At 37.4% G+C, this 24,460-nt stretch overlaps 3 protein-coding genes across 5 annotated transcripts; all 3 read left to right on the plus strand.

Annotated features, from left to right (window-relative positions):
* The first annotated feature begins 279 nt into the window (after nucleotides 1–279).
* Nucleotides 280–11,619, plus strand: LOC143454828 (uncharacterized). 3 transcript variants are annotated; one of them, XM_076955040.1, is made up of 10 exons: nucleotides 280–4,090; nucleotides 4,396–4,704; nucleotides 4,916–5,089; nucleotides 5,479–6,353; nucleotides 6,473–6,642; nucleotides 6,745–6,829; nucleotides 6,959–7,129; nucleotides 7,436–7,599; nucleotides 7,857–8,060; nucleotides 8,205–11,619. In XM_076955040.1, exons 2-10 carry the CDS (start codon nucleotides 4,606–4,608, stop codon nucleotides 11,288–11,290), a joined length of 5,028 nt encoding a protein of 1,675 aa, XP_076811155.1. In that variant the 5' UTR covers nucleotides 280–4,090; nucleotides 4,396–4,605; the 3' UTR covers nucleotides 11,291–11,619. The 3 variants fall into 3 exon arrangements, with proteins under 3 accessions (XP_076811155.1, XP_076811154.1, XP_076811156.1); XM_076955039.1 differs by having other exon boundaries at nucleotides 4,489–4,704; XM_076955041.1 differs by lacking the exon at nucleotides 4,396–4,704.
* A 1,048-nt stretch (nucleotides 11,620–12,667) lies between these two features.
* On the plus strand, nucleotides 12,668–16,771 carry LOC143469718 (CCR4-NOT transcription complex subunit 11-like). Its single transcript, XM_076967515.1, has 9 exons — nucleotides 12,668–13,376; nucleotides 13,754–13,854; nucleotides 14,126–14,392; nucleotides 14,567–14,783; nucleotides 14,896–15,099; nucleotides 15,324–15,447; nucleotides 15,741–15,870; nucleotides 16,058–16,165; nucleotides 16,476–16,771. The coding sequence occupies exons 1-9, from the start codon at nucleotides 13,247–13,249 to the stop codon at nucleotides 16,662–16,664; spliced, it is 1,470 nt and encodes a 489-aa protein (XP_076823630.1). The 5' UTR covers nucleotides 12,668–13,246; the 3' UTR covers nucleotides 16,665–16,771.
* A 4,687-nt stretch (nucleotides 16,772–21,458) lies between these two features.
* LOC143467296 (uncharacterized) lies at nucleotides 21,459–22,751 on the plus strand. Its single transcript, XM_076965027.1, has one exon. It carries the CDS (start codon nucleotides 21,556–21,558, stop codon nucleotides 22,156–22,158), a length of 603 nt encoding a protein of 200 aa, XP_076821142.1. The 5' UTR covers nucleotides 21,459–21,555; the 3' UTR covers nucleotides 22,159–22,751.
* The last annotated feature ends 1,709 nt before the right edge of the window (nucleotides 22,752–24,460 follow it).

Here is a 24,460-nt window from a genome sequence, read left to right on the forward strand (position 1 = left end):
CAATGGAAACCTGTCTGTATACATATATGTATTTATGGTATACGGTTTCACTGGGCTATACATCATAAGCTTAGGTAGTAGATATTATTTCAACATTAACATTGTCTTAACTTGTTATGTTAGTTTCTATATCAGACTTTATGGGCTGGCAAAACAACTTTTCTGGTCTGCTATCTTGTTTTGTGAGTTGTGGATATTTTTGTTTAGATGATGTTTATGTTAGATTGCGCCATTGCCCGCCATGTGCTGTAAGGACATGGAGCAAACGTAAGTCGATCGTTGCACAAAACTGGAATATCAGTAGCGTATATCGAAGGAAGAAGTTGCCTTTGCTATTACATTTTTAAAGTTTAATAAAGTAACCTTGAAGCTTTTCTACAACGGTCTTAACAATGTAATATGGTGCTATTTCCAATGATGCTAGGCTACTTAACAAGCTAGCCTAACTTTATAGTCGGTTATTTGTTATTTTTTGTACCGACAGTCCGGTATAAAATTAGGATTTTATTGGTTATTAACTTATTATGCTTTCAAAAGGATACCAATCAGGAATTACTTGCGTAAGTCTTAACAGTAATTAGTTTTTTTAAGCAATGATTCCCGTAATGTGCTAGGCTATGAGCTATAGCAGAATGATTTGGCCACTATAGGCTATTTCACCGAAAAAAAGTCATAGCCTAGCCTACATTCGACGTGTAGCTTAGCCTAAAGCTGTGTTTAAAATTTTGTTAACCTAAATTAAATATTTTAAACTTTAATTAAACTCTAACTATGTTATAACTACTCGCATACCCATAAGCCCGACCGGAAACAATAACATTTTTTGACGAGAAATTGTGCGTGCCAAGACGCAAATTTTGATGGTGTGCAATGAATAATCAATTCTTTGTTTATTCATTATAAATCCGCTTGAAGATGAGAAAATGTGGTGTTGAAGTTGGTAAACCTGAAGCGTGCAGGTGCCAGACTTTTCATTATGGGCCATAAGACTGACTAGGGTCTATCGGCGGTATTGCGGCCACATTTTTTCTTTGCGATTTAAATCTCATGTTAAATACGTTTGCCTGGGGCTAGCGAAAAAATTTTTTCGCCATATTGTGCAGAATTTAATCTACTTTTTTACTATAATTTTATATTATTTTCTGTTGATGCAAAAACGAAGCAAAACGGTTTCTTCCAAGACTACTTTTTCCGGGTAATTGCGGACACTCCTTGCAAATGCGGCCACACATCTCCATAAATGCGTCCGCATTTCCCTGCTTTTGCGGACGTATTTTTATGAAAAATTTAGCCTTTTACAGTATTGCCGTTTGTTGTGTGAAAGACTGAAGAAGAACATTGGAGTTACAAGCAATGCAAAATAAATTGTTTTTATTCATTGATTCATCGAATGACTGTATAATAAATATATGTATGTATAAATATTGTAAGAATAAGGGAGAAGAATATTCAGGTAACTTGGTTGGTGTAAAACGATGTGCAACCACTACGATTCGATTTTACTTTTGCGTTTATATAATGGACGGGCCAAGTTTTAAACGTTTTTAGTATACCTCGCATATCCTATAAGCGTAACTTAACCGTAACGATTATCGTATGTTTACAGTGTAATGCAAAATAAAAAGTGAGTCATTACGCTTAGCCTGCATCGAGTACAAGAAAAATTCCAAAGGAATAAGGCGGCAAGCTTATACTCGTGTACATGTTAAAACTTCATGGTACAACATGTTTTCTGATAATTAATGTATTTGTTTATTTCATGCGACAAGAAACAATTCAAGAAAATACCACTTGAGAGTCGATGCTAATAAAAAAAGAACCGAAAAATTTTATCAGCACCATTTTCACAACAATACCACTGCACGTTTTCAATTTCATTCACCTCGATATTGAGGTTGGTGCATTTGGTGTGATCCCAGAAATCACAAGCTACCCATGACGGTTCAACCGGACCTCTTTTCCACTTTAGCAAATAGCTGAAAGAGCTGCATTTAGCGTTACTTGATCGTAAGAGTTCCTTGATTTCTTACTTGGTAACTCCATATTGCGCAAGTAGACCAAAGCAAGCAAATAATGACGTGCAAACAAAGCATTTGATAAACGAGAATGACCACATTATGCTGTCCGCATTTAGGGGGTTGTTTTGTAATTGTGATGAAACACAGAAAAATAAAAAAAAACATTGAAAAAATACACATAGACACCTAAAATTTTGTACATACACAGAAGAAGGATACAGTTACTCGTGTGCGAAAAAAGAATGAAAAAAGAGCAACATTTGCGGGAGTAACAGCAGTTTAGCTTGCAGAGTGAAAACATTTCTTTTGCTGTTTTTCATATCGTTCTGGTCATAGTTTGAGATAGTCACGTTCGAAGGGTAATAACAAACGTTTTACTTGGATTAACTCCCTGAAATTTGCTGGAGTTGTTTATTAGGAATATTAGATGAGGCTAATTAAAAAAAATTATTTTCGTTGTAAAATATTTCAGTAATTTCAGAAACAATTTTACCGGCCGCAAAAGCGCCGTGGCCGCAATAGCGCCGATTGACACTAGAAAGTATGACTGTGTTCATCAAGAAATTGTTCATGCAAAGAAATTTTGGTGTTATGACATGCAATGAAGCCCCAAGTCTGTATTTATTATAAATTGGCCTTCAATCAACCAGCTTTACTTTGTTTATTATAAATTGGCGTGAACATGAAAAGTTTGGCATAAACGTTAATGGCTATCATGTGTGCAGCTGCCACACTTCCCACTATGGCCCATAAGCATATGATAGCATTTTCCTAGCCTCACCATCTATTCTTATCAAAGGGTTGCTTTACCTATACCTCGGTAAAATAGTCACTTTGAAGTTACGTACTAAATAGACCAGGGTGCATTTTGTGCGATGCGTACGCTGATGGTCAGTCAACGTACATTTCGAATATGCCAACTGCGATTTCTGAGAAAACGAGACATTGTGCTCTTTTTTTGTCTAAACAAAATAAAAATGGATGAGCAAAGTGAATTTGCCAGTTGACATGGTTTTGCCAAGACGTGACTTGACTCCATGTCATGCCGAGGTTAAACCGAGTTTGAGCCTAACCGTAGTTCACATCGAAGATCTACGCAGTAGCTCACATGAAGTGCACCTTGGATTATAACCAGAGTAGAACGGGCAAACTTAATCTGCCGACTTCAAAATATTTTACCACGTTAAAAAGTAAGATATACCAAAATCTGCTGGCGTAAAAATTGCGCTTCGTTTTGTGCTGTAGATCTTAGGCGGAAAGGCCCTAGATTCCAGTCTGGGGTTATAGTATCGTAGCTTTGGTAGTTGAACTTCTGAACCTACGGTTACTGGTAGCGTACAAGCAGACAGTTGCACGGAACTATAAAGTTTATATTTTTGTTTGGAATTTAGTTGCCAGCGTGCGAACGCAGACTTACTTTGTCTTGGTAAAATTATAAGCCTATATTTACAAACGGCTGAACGGAAAATCTAAGTTTTTGATAAGAAATTGTGTGTGTTGAAGCACAGATTATGGCGTGCAGTGAATCTTTTATGTTTGTTTATTTATTATCATTTGTTTAAATCACCAATATTTCCAGTTTTTAACATGAACTAATGTAATGATCAAAAAGTGAAGGAAGCTTGATGCACACATACCTTATAGCAGGTGTGTGCCTGTACTGCACTTGTCACTGTGGTCTAAACCATAAGTAAATAAGAAACTGACTGTTAGAATCTTGTGAAGCCAGTCTATTGTGTTTGCATACATTGCAAAGAATGCCCTAGCCTAGATCATGTACGGCTCGATATCAAGTTTTTTCACATTTTCCGCCTCCAATCTTATTCACCAACATTACAAAGACTCAGCACGGATTTTTGCTTTATGCACGGAGTTGTCTTTACATGGTTTCATAATTGTTTTTATCCCATGGCTTATCTATGCTTATAAAAGTTTTGCTTGTTTTAAATTTCTAGCATCATGATAGTAGTAATTTTATAAGCGAAGGTGACCCTCTACCACATTCTACTCATTCATTTCTGAATGATTGCACCGAAAAGAATGTTCACACTGAGGTGTCATCTGAACAAGGGGTAAGTTTTGTCTATTCTCGATTTATGGGATATTAAATAACCTCTAGCCATGAAAACAGTATGCGGTCATGTCTTCCCTTTACATTGCCCAGTGTACTATTGCCATTGGTATTATTGGTCCTTGTATGGATGTTTAAACTGTATATTGTGTGAATCTGGACATCAATTAAGTTAGCCTGTGTTTAGCGTTATTATACAGACTTGCAGAGCATTCATCGATTTGCGTAAACAGTCAAAAAATTCTGCTTTTCAACCTTTTTAAAAAATGCTCCATGTAATGTTATAGTAATGTTGGATATTTTTAGGTGCTCAATTTGGTCCTACTGTTAGGATGACCTGCCAATGTTTGTAAGCAAAGACTCATTGTACTGCTCTCATAACCAAATTTTTTCTACCAGACTGTACTGAAAACATTGGCCAAGTGTGCCCACAAAAAAGCCACTTGTGCGTTACAAATTGATTGAATTTGAGAAAAACTCATTTCTTCGAGCAATTGCCTCAGCGGTTGCAAACAAATGCCGGATGACATCTTAACTCCGAGCAGCGCAAACATGGATATGTCAGCGCTTACGTACAGTAGCAATGACATGCTAAGTCCTATTTATGCCGGTCCGGTAAGCCTGCACTGTAGTTTGTGTTTACACATGAAAAGCATGATTTATGCTTTTAAATAACATTGGTCATGACATCTGCATTGTGGTGTGACAACAAGATGTCCAATGAAATTTTTTTGACATATGGGTATAGTTGTCAACATGCAAAGCTCTCAATCAGTGTGTTGTTGTCGCAAATATGCAGTATGTAGTAATTATTTTTTTTATTCAGGCTGCCAGAGTTGTGCCCCCTGTTGGAGAGATGGCCGCTAATTTCACCCAGAGTTCCGGCAACTTTGCGGAAAAGCGTTGGTGCGCAAGATGCAGTAGACCTGGAAAACCTGTTAGGCTCAAACTCTGTCAGATCAATTTTGAAGAGGCAATCTATATTTGCACAACACCAAGTGTATGCATTTACAAAACTTTGACAATGTATCATTCACGCTGTTTTTTTAAGATGTTTCTGCAGATAGATATATTGTCGTAAATTTCTCCTCAAGTCAGTACTTCTGCCTCCACAGCAGAAAATGAGCAGTTATTTTTTAAAAGCTGTGGTTTCATAAAATTTCTTTGTTATCGCCAAAGTCAAATCTTAAAAAGGCTGCTTACATATGCTAATAGTTAAATCTGAATAGTTAAACTGAATTAGGACAATTTCTTCAGACAGTAGTAACTTTTCATTGTTATGATAATTTTAGTCCATTTCATCATTTTAGCTGTAACTACAGCTTTTTAATAATTTAATCTTTAGCATGAAATGTATATTACATCTAACATTAGCTTGCATTGTTTCAGTGTCAGTTCCCGTTGCTGGAAGACAATTTGGAGTTCTTTATTGTGCAGAGAAGCCTTTCGCAAATGGTTTCAATGCAGAAACGTAAAAGAAAACCTGACAATCATGCTGCTTCAGATAATTTGAAACGACAACGTTTGATGTCTATGGGAAGTACTATGCCAAACTTACCAGCAGCCGTAGCAGAAAAAGTTGTTTCTCCTGCTTGCTCTGAAATTATTGAAAGAACATCAGTGGAGGAAAAAAATCAGCCAACTGCGTTCGTCAATTTATCTGCTGTTGCAAGACCACCTGTCATCACAGGCCTACCGTCAACTACTGCCCAATCACATACCTTATTAATTCCTTGTAACCCCAATAGAGAGGCAACTGACCATGCACCAGAATCTCTAGCTGCCGATTCTTGTAACTTTTCACAAAGTGATTTTGGTAACACAAATCTTGTGAGTTCTTCTCCTGGATCAAAATGTGACTCTGCCAAAATTAAGCCTCATAAAGTTACTACTCCAACCAACTTTAAAGTTTTTATTCCGAAAGAAACACTTAGCGCAGTTAGAGTTGAAGGAAGTTGTTCTTCCTTGAAATCGTGTGAATTATCCTCTGAAACTTCTACTCAATTGATTGAGACCCGATTTCAAAAAACTTCCAACCAACCCGAAGAGACAAATCAAGACACATGCATCTCTGCCATAAATGCTGTGAAACTCGAAGAACTGGGTCCGCCTTTAAAATACCAGGAAATGATTCAGTGGCAAAACGAAAGCAGTTTATGTTGGCTGGACGTTTTATTGCAGTGTATTGTCAACAGCAGCAATGCACGTGCAGCGCTTAACTGTAGTTGGGGCATACAAGGACGCAAGGATTACCTGTTTCATCGGTAAATATTGCAATAGTGGACACATTACTGGTATTATATATACTAACAGTTTTTTCTTTCATTGTAAAGTTTAAATTGAAATTGTGATATTTTGATTAAAATTCGTCATTATTTTGTAGTTTATGCCAAGTTTACGACAATGTCCAATCAAACCACCACAGCGACACATCACAATCTTCTGGTGATAAGCAAAATAATTCTCGTCACACGGAAGGCTTATTGCTGCAATTTAATCAGGCCAGAGAGTATATTTTTAAAACTCTCCAAAAAAGATTTTCATTGGGTCAAGGTTAGCAAGCATCTATCAGCAATAAAGAAACAAACCCTGTTTTTTATTAATTACACTTCTAGTTAGAGATAAGTTTTCTAATAATGTTATTTTTCTTTTCAGATATTCATGAGAGCGTAGTGGAGATGTTTCCAAACTTGATTCGACTTGATCCAGTTTTAAAGTGTTTGTTTTCAGTGCAAATGAGGTAACTTACTTGATTGCACACTACTTTTCATGAACAACACTTCAAATGGTATTGAATAGAAACAATAGTATATATACAGTAATTGTATAAACTCAATTTCAATTTACGCCAAGAAACAAAACTGTGCAGGTGGGAATTTGAGTGCGAAGAATGCCAGCATAGAAGAGTTCATCGTTCTACAACTACCATTATCTCGTTTCCATCCGTCACGCCCGACTTTCATCCACTCAATGCAACGTTCTTAAGGCCTTGCTTTAAATGTTTTGCCCAGGACCAGTTGATGAATATGGTCATGGAAGTGTAAGTAATATTTTTTATTTGCATATTTTGTAATTGATTATTACGGTAGATTAGACTGTTTTGATAGGAATCACTCTAGATACCAAAACATTGCTAATTTACTTACTAACTATAAAATAAGTTGTAGCTAATAAGCTAGAGCAACTAAAGTATATATTTAGGTATCAGAATATTGCAAATGTAATTAATGCAACTAACGTAATTCAAGTAATAGAAACGATGCAACTATGATAAGCTACATGAGCCATATTGTATTAGCTACATTTTGGCAAAGGGGTCCTATTAATAGTATAATTGCTTTTCTAGATTCCCTCCTTGCCTGATCATGCATTTTCAGCAAGGGTTGCCACATAATCGCATCAAAGTTCTAGATTTTGGCATACAAGGAAATCTGTATTCTGTATGTGCAGTTGTGCAGTATATCAACAATCCTTTCAATCACTTCATTGTCTGGATAAGAGACTGCAAAAGTAAGTGCAAAACAGCTATGAGAAAACACACACTTCAATTTTCAGATACGTCTCTAAGTAATATGTTTGATATCTGATCGATAACTGCAGCGTTTGCAAACAACGAAATGCTAAACAGCTTACAAGTGTCATGGTATATTGGTTATTGGTTTTGATGGATAATTGTTAGCTAAAAATGTTGCCAAAATCTAGGGGTACTTGTCACTAAGAAGTGTATAAAAAAAATGTTTGACTATGTTATTATTTTACAACTGCAGCAAACAAGTGGTTGTGTAGCGATGATCTTCTCGAACCTGTTTGTAAATGGCAAACCCGTCCTCCAAAGATCCCACCTAAGGAAATCCATCTGGTCATGTGGGAGAAGCAAGGCTTAGAGTCTCCTCTCACGCCACCTCATGGGGTCAATGACCTGAGGCGTTCCCATTTGCAGCATATCCGAAATGAAGAAGCCCTATCATCAGGTTAGATCACAGTTTTGCTTATCTCTGCATGTAGTACACTTCACTCTGTTCCACTGTCGGTTGTCCAGCACACTACTCGCTATGGTTTACATGAACGTATGACAGTTTGCAGTGAAAATTTAATGATCGTATGTTCCTTCCCAGATGTTTTGAATTTTTTGGAACCAAGTGAGGAGTCATGTGAAACCATCGTATTGGATGATGATGCTGAGAAGGGTGATCAACAGAGAGATGAAACTGACAATATAACAGCTTTGAAAGAGCCAGAATGTTCCTCATCGGAAGCTGAACCCCAAACAACAATACTTGGAAGTGAACAAGCTTCTTCGGTTGTTGATGCAGACAATGATGATGCAGATGATCTACCAGACCTATCAGGTCATATTACAGAAAGCAGAACAACTGATACAATTGAACCAGATCATTGTGACCTTAGGTTAGGTGGAAATATCTCTTCTCAAGTTAATCCTGAAAATATTGAAATGGATCTTAGCATTCGCAGTAAGGCATCCAATTGTCAGGCTGGCGATGTAGATGATGAAGAATTATTGATGTCAGGTTCTTCAAATGACTTGAATGGCGAACAGAAGAGTCCAGTATCTCGAGAAAATGACCACCCATTAGAGAAAGAAACCTTTTCAACCTTGAAAGAACCATCTAATTTCAACGAAGCTACAATAATAAGCACAATTGCACAAACCTCACCTTCATTCTCATCTTCCAGTACTTCAGACCAAAGTTTAACTCTACAGGAGTCCGATACAACATCTTCAACACTTATTTCCGAGAGCTTCAGAGACAGAAAACCTTCTGAAAAGCAGGTGAAGCAATGCGATCTGAAAGGCGCAAACAACAACCCAGCAGTGACTCCTCAAACACCACTGTCAAAAGATTTGGGAAATTCCCTGCCTTATCGTCGAAAGCTTTTAAGTTCTGACTCGAGTGACTCTGACGACTCAATCATGCCAAGCAAATTGCTTTCTCAAGAAATAGATCTGCTATCAAAGAAAAGTTACCGGTACAGATCATCCGCCAAAACAAAATCTCCAAAAACATCTCGAGAACAGTGTGGCTGTTCATCCAATTCGAGTGACAGTGAAGTATCTGGGGCGGTGTTGTCAAATGAAATTGAACTTCTATCAAAAAGAAGTGCCAACTCTGACAATAACTTAACTTCTACGCTTCTACACTCACCCAAATCAACTTCGTCTAGTTTTAGCGAATGTGAAGATGCGAACTTGAGTTTCGGGAAATGGTTTTCAAAAGAAATCAAACTTGTGGCCAAGGAATGTGGCAAAATAAATCCAAGTTGCGTCAAGCAGAGCAAGCAAGGTCTCCATCCCAGAGTAATCCTTGAAGATTGTTTGCGCACCCCGCCGTATGCTAACACGTATAATGAAACCAACAGCATCAATTTGCAATTGTCTCCACAAAAGAATCAGAAGAAGATGTCTGTGGATCGGACTATAAAGCAACCATTCAAGTCACTTGTTACTCACAAAGAAAAGCTTGGTAGCAAGAAAAATGACCTTCAGGAAACGCCACACCAAGTTGTTGATGTTATCGACTTAACAGAAGATGAAGTAACTCAGTCTACTGACGAACAACCCATTGTTACAGAAAAGGCCTTGAAACCAAGTTCTGACAAAAAGTCCTTCGTGCAACGGAAAGGTGCTGATACATCACCGACCAGAAAAGAAGAATCTCAACTTCCAGAGCAATGCACGAAAGAAATGGATTATGATAAGGTGAAAGAGAGTGATGAGTCCATAGTTAACCCTGCAACCGGAGTTAGAAGGTCGCAGAGAATATCAAAAATTGTGCATAAACGCAATGACGCAAGTGGTGATGAAATATGCGAAGCTGCCAAAACATCGAAAGATCCTACTTCTAGGAAAGCTGTTGAACTTGGATCACCCGCTTTGCCACAGTCTGCTAGCCCTGAATTCTCGGAAAAACTTCCAACCTATGTGATCCTTTCTTTAGACAAAAATGATAAGAATAATCCTGAAAAGACAACTTCTGAAAATGTAGAAACTCGGCCACTTTCCAGTGATGCAGAAAAAGTATCTGCTGCTGGTCCTGATGCAGACAAGCAGTTTTCGGCTACTGCTGACTCTAGCAGTCTACATAGAAATACTTCGGAAAACCCTACTGTACCATCACCTGAGGTCAGTTTTGAACCAGAGTTAACAACAAATAACATCATTAACTCCTTCCCATCATCCGAACCCAACACCCATCGTCAAAAGTATTCTACAGTAGTGAAACAAGCACTATATGAGTACAAAACCAAAAGTCGTTTAGGGATATACAGTACCTCTGGATTTGCGGCGCCAGCAACACTGTCTGGAAAGTTGAATCTATCTAAAGTAATGAACACAGCAAGCACTAGTCCAAGAGCTCCAAGCACCATTACCGGTGGCCAGCTAACCAACCTAACTCCAAATCAGCATTCTTCAACAAACAAAACTTCTGACATTCAAACCCTAATGAAGCGAGTTAATTCGGCTGAATTCCGCAAACTCCAAGTGAATAGTGGCCGTAAAAGTACAAAACTTTTGAACAGTGGACATCAATTTGAATCGTATAAACCGAAACGAGTGTTCAAACTAGCCGGATACAAGAAGGCAAACTTAAAAAGGATTGGCTCTGATCTATCACAGAAGCCATATCAGACCAACAGCAGACAGGCCCATGCTGAGCTTACCCAAAGTACAACTACTTCATCACGAGAATCGTCAGAAAAATCCTCTGATATATCTGATTCTTCAGACTTAATGCAGGATTTTTCCCAACAGAACAAAAAACCTGCCGATATTCAATCGCTAGTAAGCTGTGACATACCGACCCCTTATTCTGCCTGTAGTGCAAGTTTACCTGGTAATTCCCCTTACACCACCCCAGCCGGAAGTGTTACGGCTGAAAGTGATGCAGGGTCAGGAATTTCCCTACATGACCCATTTGTTGAAAGTTTAATGCAGGAACAACCATTTTCATCGTTTTCTCGACCATCCACCCCAGTCACTAGTGCACCAACGCCCACCAGCCTGGATGACCTCATTGACGAAATGGACTTCACTAGTGTGTCTGAAGCCGACCTAAACTTCCCAGCTTCTGAAGTATCCTCAGTTAGTAGCTTCGTAAGTGAAGGAGCGCCATCAAACAGTCCTTCTGTGGTCGGTGAAGCAGCTCCGCCGCTAGACCTGTTTTCTCTATTTGATTTGTGATGTTTGCGTATCATTTTTATTTACAAAATTCCTCTTTTTGTTCTCAAAACGTTCCCTTTTTTACCTAAAACTCCCAACTAAATCTATTCGATCAATATCTGTACAATACTTTTCATCAGGCATTGCATTAAACAAAATTATTGATAATATAAATATTGAATAAAAATTCAAGTAAGAATTTTAAGTACGAAATTCTTTGTTAACAGAAAATTAAACCACTGTCACATCAAGTTTACGCTATTTTGTGTTGCTTTTATATTTTTGGTTTACTACTTGAAGGCGAAGACCGAAAAAATGCAAATGCTATACCTTGAAAAGGTGCTTGTTGACTTTTTAAGTAGAAAATGCTCGGAGGCCACATTCATAATGACTTGAACCACTGACATGAAGCGAGTTGTGCTTTTAAAGGACCTGTGATATTGCTTTCTCTCGATTTGGCGTTAGTCATATTTAACTAGTAGCAACAAGCAAAAGTTAATGTATTAAGTAGATACAGAATAGGTTTTGCAATTGATTACCAGCGTTTGTAAAACGTATACGACACCGATGGCAACTAGTAACCTGGGTAATGCGGCGCTTAGTAGGAAGTGAGCACATTTTCTAAGTTAAGGTATGGCGTTAGTTGGCGCTAAAAATCTCACAACGCCATTTTAATTATTGTGCTGTTTGAATTTTCTTGTCATTGTAGCCGAAAGTCATGTGACCGCAAGATCACTCATGAATGTAGTTATGAGGCATCCCATTGATGACACCGTCACAGTCGGTTGTGTGGCACTCTGTACTGTATTGAGCAACTTCATTCTATAAGAATACATGCTCTAGCACAGGACTTCTCAAACTTGTTGGTTTTTTGACCCCGTTTCAGAAAAGAAATTTCTAAACGACCCCTTGAGGGGTAGCTTACATGTTAATGATGTTAAAACAATAAACGTCCAATTACAAAACTCAAGTGTAATTTTCGTCTCTGGCAAGTGGCAATATCATGCAAACGCACACAATTCAACGGAGTACACGGTGTGTGAGTGGTGAGGACCAAAGTTAAGTCGCTGATTAGTATGAGTATAAAATAAAAAATTATGCCACCAAAATTTCTATTTTAAAGTGATCGATGAAAAAGTGTGTGGAAAAATTTTTTGTTTTGTCAATGCGGAATCGTGTTTAATTAGCGATTAATTTAGCAGCATATCGAAGATACTATGCGAATTATTTGTATGAAATTAAAGAAAGAACCGGCAAGATAAGCCGTATATTTTTGATTTAAGATGTTTGGTCGCCAACTGATGCATATTTTGCCGTTTTTTTCATTTCCAGGTTTGTTTGAAGTAATTTTGTTACATGCCAAAATTTTAGACGCCACAAAACAAACGAAAATGTTGGGCTAGCTTTACGTTGGTAACTTCGCGTTAAACCGGTCAGGCAAGATAGAAAGTAGTTCATTAAAGGTACGAAGGTCTAACCTAGCTCCCGTTAACTCCTGACTTTTATAGCTTTCTTGTCTGGAGGCCTATTAGAGTAGTAGTCTAGCAAAAAGGTTCACGGACTACACCACCTTGGGAAAAAAAAAATCCTGCTGGTCACTCGGTAGCCTAGGCCTAGTGACGATGCTTAGCTTTCAGGTTTAAAACAACCTCTGAGTGGCAGCGGGTAGACAGCTACGGCAGTTATTTTAGTAATCTATGGTGGTAACTGGTATAAGCGTGACAGGTGCTTAAACAAGATCCATCAATGTCAATCCAATGTACACACCTAACTTTATTATTTATATTAAATAATAGAAGAGCTGGTTGGTTTAACGCTAATTAATTATAAATTAACGAAGTAATTGAGGTTTCCGTGCACGCCACCAAGCCAAAATTTGCATCTTTGTACGCATGTTGTTTCGTGAAAAACTGCAATAGGTCAGGTCATATCGGTCAGGTAATTTCAGTATCGTTTAGGCTAGCATTTTAGTGGAATATGTGGCACACGTACACACAAAAGGTACCGTCTAGACTGCAGAGTATGGCAAGAGTACACCAGAGATTTTTTTCTGAAACAGCATTGCACACCAGGGCAAACCAGTGTGAAATTCTAATAAACAAAAAAGGTAAAGCTGGTTGTTTGAACGCCAATTTATAATAAATAAACAAAGAATTGACACTTCAGTGCATGTGTCATTACGCTAAAATTTGTGTCCTTGCACGCATGATTTCTTGTCAAATACTGCCGTACCTTCTAGTAGGGCAGACCAACAATTTCTTCTTGAAAACTGCTACACTTTTTCGTCCGACTTATATACTTGCAGTCTCAGAGTCTTGCCAGGCGATATTTATTCCTTCATTTGCTTGGTTTTTGACCTTTCTATTTGCATAAATGTACAGTTTTCCTTTGCATATGTAAAAGTCAATTACTACATAGATTAATCGATATTAAATAAGCCATATTTATATACTGTATTTGGCAAAATGTCATTATCTCTTAAAGAACTTAGCAACTTGCTCGGCTTCTTACAAGAAGATGAAGTTGTCAATCAACAGTTTGACTCGTTTACTTCTGCTCTTCAAAAAACTGGATTTACCAAACAGGTTATTTACAAGTTTATTTATTTATATCTCAATTTTTAAGTATATTATAATTTTTACTTCAACTGTATAATAATGCAAGAGTGGTCTATTAATTAATTATTAATCTTTATATGGAACGTTGAGTTGCAATGAAGCAATGTAAAAACATCAACAAATACAAAGAGAGTACAAGAGTTAGGCATTGGCATTTTATGTGTTTTGTTGCGTATATGCACTCACAAACGTCCACAGCAATTCAGACGTGTATAAAACTTCTCAATATAATTTTCAGGATCATTTCAGAGTTGGCTGCTCTGTCGTTATCTTACTTCAGCATAAAGATTTGCTACCTGGCGCTCATCAGCGCTTAGCCGCAATTTATTTGCTTTATGACATGTATCGATCTGAGCCTGTTTCTGCCAACCCATTTGCTGCTGTTTTTGTTCATCTACTGCAGCCTTCACTCGAAGATAAATCCTCCCCACAACATCTCCTTTATCCTGCTCATTTTGGCAAGATTCCTCCCATCTCACAGCAAGAGAAGGCATTTTTGTCACAGGTATGAACAAGCATTGTGTTCACAATAACCCTGGTGTTTCTTGCTTTGTTTTCTGTGTGGACGGTGTTGCCACAAGTTCTCAAATATTATTACAATCACTTAATCTGTGCTATATGTAATGTATGTAAAATTTATCAGAGTGTCTCGAAAATTATATTTGATCTTGTTTTGTAGCTTATATCATCACCAAATAAAGATTTACTGAAGAAGACACCACATGCAGTTTTGTCAAACAAAAACGGTGTTACAGACACAATTAACAATCACAGTTATGACGTCAGCGGACTGCAAGTATCATTGGTTGAGAAGCAGTCACAACTGACTTCTTTAAATAAAGCTGGCGTATCTTGTGTCATTGCCAGTCCAGATGTACATGACATCGCCACTAATGGTATATATGTAGGTGGCATTGATAACTTACAAGTGACCGTTGAACAGATAACCCAGTTGTACTACTATAGAATAGCACACGCTTTAATCTTCATTGTTTAATTATAATGAAGGTGATGAAAAGTCGTCGCAAAAAGTAATGGAAGCTTTGCTTACTGGAAATCATGCTCCATCAAAACAATACCTTAGGCCTGCTTTTATAAGGCCCACACCTCCTCTCCATCCTTGTCGTGATGAGTTGGTCTGGATGAACCCAATGGACACAACTCGTCATACCTTTATGTGGGACATGAATATGACACAAAATACTAACACCGGTAAGAAAGTTTTATCATAACTGAGCACATTGTTTGATTCTCAAAGGTCTGTGCTAGAAAAATGGCAAAGATATCGTATGCAACAATTGTGGACTCATGATACACAAAACTTAAGATCAAAACAAATGCTGGATTTTGGTTCCTGAATAACCTTGCTTGCAGCATTACATCATACCTGAAGTCACTAACTAGATGTAGATGATTATGTAGTTTTGTAATTGTAGAGGTCAAACGACTTATGGCAAAAGCGTTTCGAAGCGCACTGACAGTCCCTCAGCAAAATCAGCTAATTGCAGAGTTGAACAGTGACCAAAAGTTGGTTCATCATGTTGGACTTACTCCTGCCAAGTAAGTGGTGAAGCGTTTGTCGCCAAAGAGTGTTAACCTAGGCAGAGTGCCAGTTATACTGTAAATCGCTATAAGCTTTTAGGAAGAGTTTTACACCTTGTTAAACATTGAGCAGGTTTCAAAATACTACCAATCTGTTTGATTTGGGGGAAAATAATTAATTATTCGCAATGTGCTACTTGAGTTACTGCGTTGCAAGTGCCGCCTATTTAAAGTAATGGGATTCGAACTATATGTTTATCTTGAAACCAACATTTGTGGGGTCTATTTAAACTTACCTATATAAATTACAGATTACCTGAACTTGTTGAAAACAATCCTCTTATTGCAATTGAAGTGTTACTCATGCTCATGCAGTCGAGTCAAATTACTGAATACTTCACTGTTTTAGTAAACATGGAAATGTCGTTGCATTCGATGGAGGTGAGAAGCTAAAGCAGTAAGCATGATCGTTAATTTACCTGTACTGTTCATTATTAGTGTAACCTTCTCAATTGTTGTTTAATTTTCATTAAATAAATAGTTAAAATAACATTTAAAGATTGCATTCCTTTATTATCCCAAAATCTTTTTACAAAACGTTTAAGATTTGAAAGAAATGTCATTACAGGTCGTCAACCGCCTTACAACAGCCGTTGAACTACCCACAGAATTTATTCATCTTTATATCTCAAACTGCATATCGACTTGCGAAACTATCAAAGATAAATATATGCAGGTTTGTTAGATTTACCGACACTGAAAACTGTAATGAAACCAATGAGATCATGAACATTAAACCTGCGCCAATATAATCTCTCTATATGAAAAGTAGTAATTCAAGTTTGTCAATGAATCTGTCGTTTAAGATAAATTTAAGAGTTTGGACAGTAAATAAAATGAAAGAAATTGCCAAAATTCTGTAGTAACATTTTTATGGGATTTTTCCTGCATTGACGATAAGGCTCGGGCCAATCAAGAGATGACAGGCTATTTAATTCATCTGCCGTTTGTGTTGCATAACTATAGTCTTTATTGTTTTTGGAAAGAATCGTCTTGTTCGTCTGGTTTGCGTCTTCCTGCAATCCCTGATTCGCAACCGCATCATTAATGTAAAAGAACTCTTCATCGAGGTCCAAGCTTTCTGTATCGAATTCAGCAGGATCCGGGAAGCAGCCGGACTTTTTCGTCTCCTCAAACAACTGGACAGCGGAGATGCGGACACGTCCAAGAAATAATTTTTTACCTCCTTTGAAACGCCACATTTTTCATGAAAGATTTGTTTCGGTAAACTTTGCCGAGGCATTGTGTCATGATTATTTAATACAAGTATTAAAACACGTTGTATTACATCTGCTGCTGCAAGCTTGAATGGACCTAACCAGATTCAACCATTTCTTCTGCGGTTAGCCCTCTAGTATTCCAATTTTCGTTGAACTACAGTTACATTGATGCACTTGCCTCTGTAAAGTTTTTGAAATTCCGGCATTAAACATTTTATTAGGGCTAAAATGCATTTAATAACTTGACTAATCAAAATAATTGTTATCAAGTCAAAATTCCAACTAGATAGTGACGAAGCCCTCTTTGCGACCGCAAAATCTTCCAGGGTCAAGTCAGATTGTTTAATTATTTTGTAGCATGGGGCTCTCTAAACATGCGAATGAAAGAAAAAATATTTGCTTAAATTATCTTTCATAACCGTTTTAGTAAGCGCCAACCAACGTTGCCATACACTTTGCTCACGTTATGGTAGTTGCGCACTTGCGCTGCTTTTTGTGTTTGAAGAAAAAAACTTGCGCTGAAGACGTCATAAATGGTGATTGTTTGTCTTTGGACACGATTCTCCGTACTGAATTATGACTATGTGCATACGTCTTCATTCAATGCATACAGCAAGTTAAAATTTATCAACACTTTCTGTGCGCGACTGTCTTTGTCCCACTTGTAGATTCTGGCAAACCTTTTTAATCTGTTAAACTTAGTTACGTAATTATACGCCTAAAAAATGGCGACTTTCACTCTGTTGCTACAGATTTTGTCAGTGTCCTTGATAAATTACTATGCATGTCTGTATTGATCAACTCGCTTTACTTTCTCGCCACTTCCGCTGTTTTTTGGGCAAGGAAATGATAAAAAGTGTTTGTTACGCCGGCCCCCATGTAGCAGCAAGAAGCTGTTTTTATTTCCTGAAAAAGTTCATTATCTTGCACGTTTCGTTTATCGTAACTTGTTGAACCGCAAAACAGCAGCCACTTAAACGTGAAGGTGTACACTACTAATATTCTTCGGCGATGTTTCTCCACATTAAGTTAGATCTACGTTCAAGTAATGCTGTTCGTTAATTATGTCAAGTCAAGTTATCTCCAGTTATGCACGAGCAACAGCTCAACAATAACCTATTTGCTACGTATACAACGTGATATCTTTCGTTCGTGATAATTATAAAACCTTTACGAGCTCGAGTTGAAAGTCATCGCCGAATTTAAGTCGTGCAAAGACTTTCTTAATCCGAAGATAAATATTTCGACACTATACCATACCAGATTACCTTCCTCGCTTGTATCTGTCCCATATAAAAGGATAAAGAAAGCTGCCACGTATAACCTTAGCCTATATATACAATGTAAAAAAGCTATTAGCGTCAGCACGGCCACCAAACCCATCTTGAAACGACCACGGACATACTGCAGAGTGATTAATCCCGTCAAATTTGAAGGCAGATACAAACTGTTCATGGCAGTATGACACGCGTTTGTGCGGAATTAAATCTATGTTTAATGTAATCACAAGATGTCGCTAACGCAAGAACATGTGCCAAACCGACTTTGCCTGCACGCGCTGGTGACGGGAAACAGCTGATGGAGTCACGTGACTGCCCAAGTCATAGCACGTCATTAGACGTCATTAATCGTAGAAGCAAGCATGCCGTGGTCGCGGCGACTCAACAAGACTTCGGCAGCTTGTTACGCACCACCGCTTGCTTTTTTTCCTTTCTTTTATTCTCTGCGCGTTTCTCAGCGACTTCTGCGTGAGTGCTGACGGTGCGGGCGTAGACTTGTTGACAATTTTTGGCTCGTGGCGACTTGGGTAAAAGTTTTGTTCGTCAGCGTCAGCACAATCGAACTCGTCAACCTGTAGTCGTCTCATGCCGAAGAGTCGTTTTAAACACTAACTTTTTACTGAGGAACTTGTTGACATGTGACTACGCAACCCAAAAACAAATGCCGTCACGTAGAGAATCAGGATATTGCCATTTTAACTAAATAAATGATGCACGTAAATGGCAATTAAAGCTGATATTATTGATCCAGATTAAGTTTGTTATACAACAGAATGAGTAATTTACTTAATTTGAACTGCAAAAAACTCATTGCAGTTAGTAATGCTTTAAGCCAAGTATTCAAATGCTTAAAAACACCTCAAACTTCTGTTCAATTTATGATGAGGGATCTTTTAAGCTTTGTACTGACCAATGAATAGTGTTTTATAATTTATAGTAAAATCATCTTTTTGTAAGTTTTCAATAAATAAAACATTTCAACCTAATCAGCTTTTTGAAGAAAAATTGGTTTATTTAATGATTAAATAATTTGATTAATAATAAATAATTAAATAATTAACCATTAAATTTTAATCGTATGTGCTATAAAACTTGGCTATTGTATACCCAAAATGTAGAACACCGCAGCTGGTAGTATCTTCAATGCAATATATATGTTTGACAAATTGCATTTTTACTCCCTTTCCCACGTGTTATACCGTACCATGGCAAGCTAAGAGTGCCCGACATGTTTTCTATACGTGTATTCCGTCACCTCTTTGAGCCGCACAGCTCAAGTACAGTTTCCGTATAAATTTTACACAGCCTTTATGTACACTGGGACTTTTCAAGACTTTCCAGAACATTTCTTAAAGTTGGTTGAACTCCAAAGTTCCTCTGTAGTTTATTTAGTTCGTAAACAATTCTCGGATGGATTGTAAGTGCTTGATAACATTAATGTGAGCTTTTGTAAAAATAAGATCTCTGAGTATAACCCCTACGCAAATAGGATGATTAACCATAGAAGAATTTATATACCCAGCCAATGCTGACTACAGTCAAACTTTCTCTAAAACGGAAACGTCACTTGCAGTAACGAATCCCACGCTTAGATATTAATCTATTACGTAACACTGACGTAGCAGATTAAAAAAGATAGTAAGGAAATAATTAAAGTAGTATATAGTTTATATTGTTTGAAGATAAGTGGATGTAACGGTTACGAGAACCAAAACTTTTTGCTTATTGGAAAACTTATTGGCCTGAACTATTTGTGACTGCTGAAAGGCAAAGACTTTAACATACAGCCATATACGAATCAGCCGAGATCCTTTATTCTATTGGTTCAATAATACGCCAAAATACCGACTTTTACATTATGGCATCATTCACTTCAAGAAAAAAACTTTTAAGTTTGATTTAGCTTTGGTTTTTACAAAATTGAATAAATTTCTTTTCATTACCCTTGAAGTGATAACTTCTGGAGGGCAAAAACATAACTGAAAGCCAAAGGCGTAGTATGATGGGTCCATTATATATTCCACCCCAAAATTAGCAAGTACCAAACGTTTTTTTGTTTAGTATCTATAGAAAACGGTAATTGTCTTCCTACTATTCTGCGGAAAATCCCGTGGAATATAACTCTCACAAGACATTTATATGTCCTTTGTCATTAATCATTTTGACGCCCAACACAGTCATACATCTGCCTTGGATATGATAGACCATCAAATAGATTTAGTTTGAAATTAAATAGAATTTTTTAACTAAAACTGCAACAGAGTACGTTTTTACAAAGTCCCAGTTTCACAATGTCGATGAATGTAAAACACAAGATTCGAGAGCAGAAACCAAATGATTCGTAAATCTTTGTAGTTACAAACGCTGTTTATAATAACAATACATAACCGGCGGCCTAAAACAGAACTCATGGGATAATAAAGGCAAAATTATGAGGTCGACTTTTCAAATCATTGGAATAAATCTTTCCAAACTTCTATATAATCCTCCAGAGCACATCCAATGCGGTTTGTTCTGCTGCGTGTTTACGTCAATAGCCTTGCTGTGTGAGGACGTGCGATGAACGCTGTTATTAACCCCGTTGTGATAAATGTGGAGATTAACGGATCCAATATGTGCAAATATTCTGTCCCAAATGAATTATGTACATTACAGTGGAACATTGGACCACGTTTACATTGTTTTACAAAAATTTGCGGTCTATAATACAAGAGGGAATGAACTGAAAAACAAATTTTGTATTACTCGGTTTCGAATGCTCTTAGCTTCCATGCAATAATCAGGCTTATACGGAGTTGTGCGGTTATTTCCGTGTTATTTAAAAAAATTCAAAAGTTTTTGCATAAAAGTATGTGAAAACATGATTATTTCAAAACTGACTTTAAAACAATGGTAAATTTTTTGAAACGTTAATGTAATTTTAAAAGTAATATTTCGACTTGTTTATCAGACTACCATTGTGAAATCGACCGTCTTTTCTCAGAAAGTGTGCTTTAGTGTACTTTTTGAACCTTTAATTAAACTAAGCACCAGTTCACAAAATTTGGATTAATTTCGCCTTCAGTTAGTTCATATCTTGCAGTTGAAAGTTCATTTTTCAATTTTTCCAAAAAGGTTGTTTAAACATGAATTTTTGGGTGAAAACTTGCAATATATCTTAATATTATCAACTGTGATTCAGTAGGTGTTTTTAAATGCGCATTTTCATATGCTTTGCAACAAGTAATAAGGAAATGTTTAAGGGAATGTTTGCCTACATATGTTTATAAAATATTTGTCAAAAAAAAATTCAAAAATCTTGTCTAGGCTTTGAGAAATATGCCATTTTCCACGACACACAAAGCACAATTAGCACAAGCAGACATAACCGTTTTGGCCCTTTCGCGTTTCTCTATTTACCGTTTCGCCGACGTCCGAAACCGTGGGTGACGCGCTTTTTATAACCTAACAGCACAAAGTAGTGGTTTAGTGTCTGAGTGCTTTTATTGCGAGAGGTAGAGCCCATCGTTAGTTCGACATCGTTTTGTCCTTAAATCTTTTCGAATTGCAAACTTATCCGAAGAAAAATGGTCGTAAAATCAGATCAGAAGCAAGATAAAAAGCTCAAGGTGCATCCCACCTATGCTGACATGATCACAAGCAGTATTGTTGCTTTGAAGAATCGCAAAGGATCATCAAAGCAAGCTATTGTTAATTACATTAAGGCCAACTACAAAGTTGAGAGCAACGTTTCTGTACAAGTGAGACTTAGTTTACAACGACTACTAAAGGCCGAAAAAATAGCTCGCACCAACTATGGTGGTGTTGGACTTTCTGGTCGTTTCCTAGTGACTGAGAAGGTTACCGCTGAAAAAACTGCCAAAGCCAAGAAGGCAAAGCAAACAGCGAAGAAACAAGAAACAGCCAAAAAGGTTGTAGCAAAGAAGCCAGAAACGAAACAAGCCGCCAAGAAGAAATCGGCTACCCCGAAGAAGAAAGCAGCCAAGAAGCCAGTTGCCAAAACAGCTGCCAAGAAACAACAACGTAAGTCACCGAAAAAGAAAGTCACCAAAAAAACTGCGACCCCAAAGAAGCAAAGTGTCAAGAAGGTAACGAAGAAACCGGCACAGAAGAAGACTCCAGCTAAGAAAACAAAGGCCAAGAAGGCGGCACCAAAGAAGAGCAAGTAACTCTGCCAGTGGCCGCAATAAAATAACATTGCAAATGCGAACAGCCGCCATTATATACGACCGTGGTTACTACGTCGTAGCTATTGAGTTGCGCTTTTCATATTTGTGTAAACGTATCATGTATTTGCAAGACCTAAAACATGTCACAAGGAAACTTACAGTTGATACCATGTTTGGTGCCGTAATGCCAGCTGTTAGTGTGTGAGATTACGCCCAAATTAAGAATCAATGTTGGGGCATGGTGTCACATTTTATTGTTTTAGTTTTCAAAGAGTTTGAAAGCTTCTTTGTACAGATTCAGACTTTTATCACCTCGTTTAAGTCGCTTTCCTAAATAAATTACCCGCAAAAAAGGTTCTTTGTGTTGATTTGAAGTAGTATTTCTGTATGATCTACAGTGAATATTTGTTGAACCCCAGATTACGAGAGAAATCTTAAAATAACGCACGTTGATCGATGCTAGTATCATAGCACGCAGTAAATGTGTAATACGCTTTATAAAACAATGGCGACCCTAAATCTCAAAGGGAATGCATTGTCGAATCATTGTGTGTTTGCTTGACTTGCGGTAAAAAGCGCAAATTTTAAAAGCTGTTCGCGCCCTTTTTTGTATGGTTGAATATCTCCAGATATTGCGAAATCGCTTGGTTAATGGTGACGTAATCGATCAATTACCCGATTTCGCTCGCAAAGGTTAAGCTGACAAGACAAAAGATGAAATTTTAAACACAAATCTGGAATAATTTCTGCAATGTAAAAGTACAACAAAAAAATCGATTTGCAAATTCGTCGGAAATATTGACCCAAACACCGGGTCCGTAAGCGCAACAAATTTCCAATAACCTTAGATCATGACGTCACATTTGTATTCAGTGTAAAGGCGGCATCACGTGAGTAGTTATGACGTTTATGGAGGGCACGCAGGTGAGTGCTACGCTACACAGTGTTAGGCCTACCATATTTTCATCGCCAAAAAAGAGGACCATTTCGCCAGCAAGTACAACGCAAATAAAGTTTTACGTTTAAAGAATTTATCACATGTTTTTGGATAATTATACGCATATGCCCAAGTAATGTATTCGGCTTCAGAATCATTACGACCTTTTCTGAAACAAGGATACTTTTGCCGCAGTTCATCAGAAAACACAGTGTTCCTCTTTGGCATTATTGCTTAGCTTTATTTAGATTTTATGTTTGTCTAAATTAAAACAATGATAAGAAAAATGATTAGACCTCGTGCTGTCGCTAAAAAGTCATTTGACTTGACTTAGGCCTCATGCCGAAAAGTCACATAAACATATAATTCTGTTGAAAATTTAAGCAAGAAAGCGCAAAATGCAAAAAAGGAGGACATTTGGACATTTTTCAGTGTCCTCGAAGGACAATTCATTTTTCTTTAGAAAAGAGGACAAATCCTCCTAAAAGAGGACATATTGTAGCCCTACACAGGGTGGGTCGGCCACGTGAGATAAGAGTCGGGTATTAAAATGATAGATTGGTTGTTACTTTTTCAAAAACTTAAGTAGGCTACTTGATAATGAATTAAGCTCTTGCAAATAGTTTAACTTCTTGTAATAACATTGTGGTAGAGTTAGGTGCAGCATAGCGAGACGAACGACTGAGGTATAGATTCAGCAATGTAGCCAGTATACATATGCAAAATTGACAAGATTTTTTTATGAGGTAGTTTATTGTCGTTCGTAAGGTTGCTTTTATATTCAGTTCCATTCCTTTTATAAGCATCCGTTTCTTTGTCTCAGTTGACCAAGCCACTATCGTTTTTTTCTAGTTAATAAACAACAATTTTCACTGTTTCAATTTTCACTGTTAATAATTTAATCAATCACTTTATTTTTCGTCAAAACCGCGGTGGGGACGAAAAATAAAGCCAGTTGTTACTAACACGCGCCAATGAACAGGAAAAAGTGACAAAGCCCAAAGAGATTAAAACGTGTTCAAGAGAAATAACGTTAATATTTGCTGGTAACAACTAGTACAGCCACTAAACCTATAATTAGTTAAATCCATAAAACATAAGTTGAAAAAGCGAAAATTAAGCCGACGAGCAGGTTCAGCAGTTCAAGCAACTGATGAATAAAAATAGTTTCAATGCTGTACATCAGTGGATGGGAAAAGAAACCCCATCTCGGGCAAGAGCCCGGGGTCTGGTGGCCATAGCACTAAGGAAGGGCGTTGTTGATTAGCCCGAGTTTGTACATCAAGAATGCACACCAAGGATAATATAATCTTTGGAAGATGTGATGACAATACTGCTTGTTGCAAGATGGAAACTTCTCTGGTA

Source organism: Clavelina lepadiformis, chromosome 1, assembly GCF_947623445.1.
Source record: "Clavelina lepadiformis chromosome 1, kaClaLepa1.1, whole genome shotgun sequence".
Taxonomy (NCBI): domain Eukaryota; kingdom Metazoa; phylum Chordata; class Ascidiacea; order Aplousobranchia; family Clavelinidae; genus Clavelina; species Clavelina lepadiformis.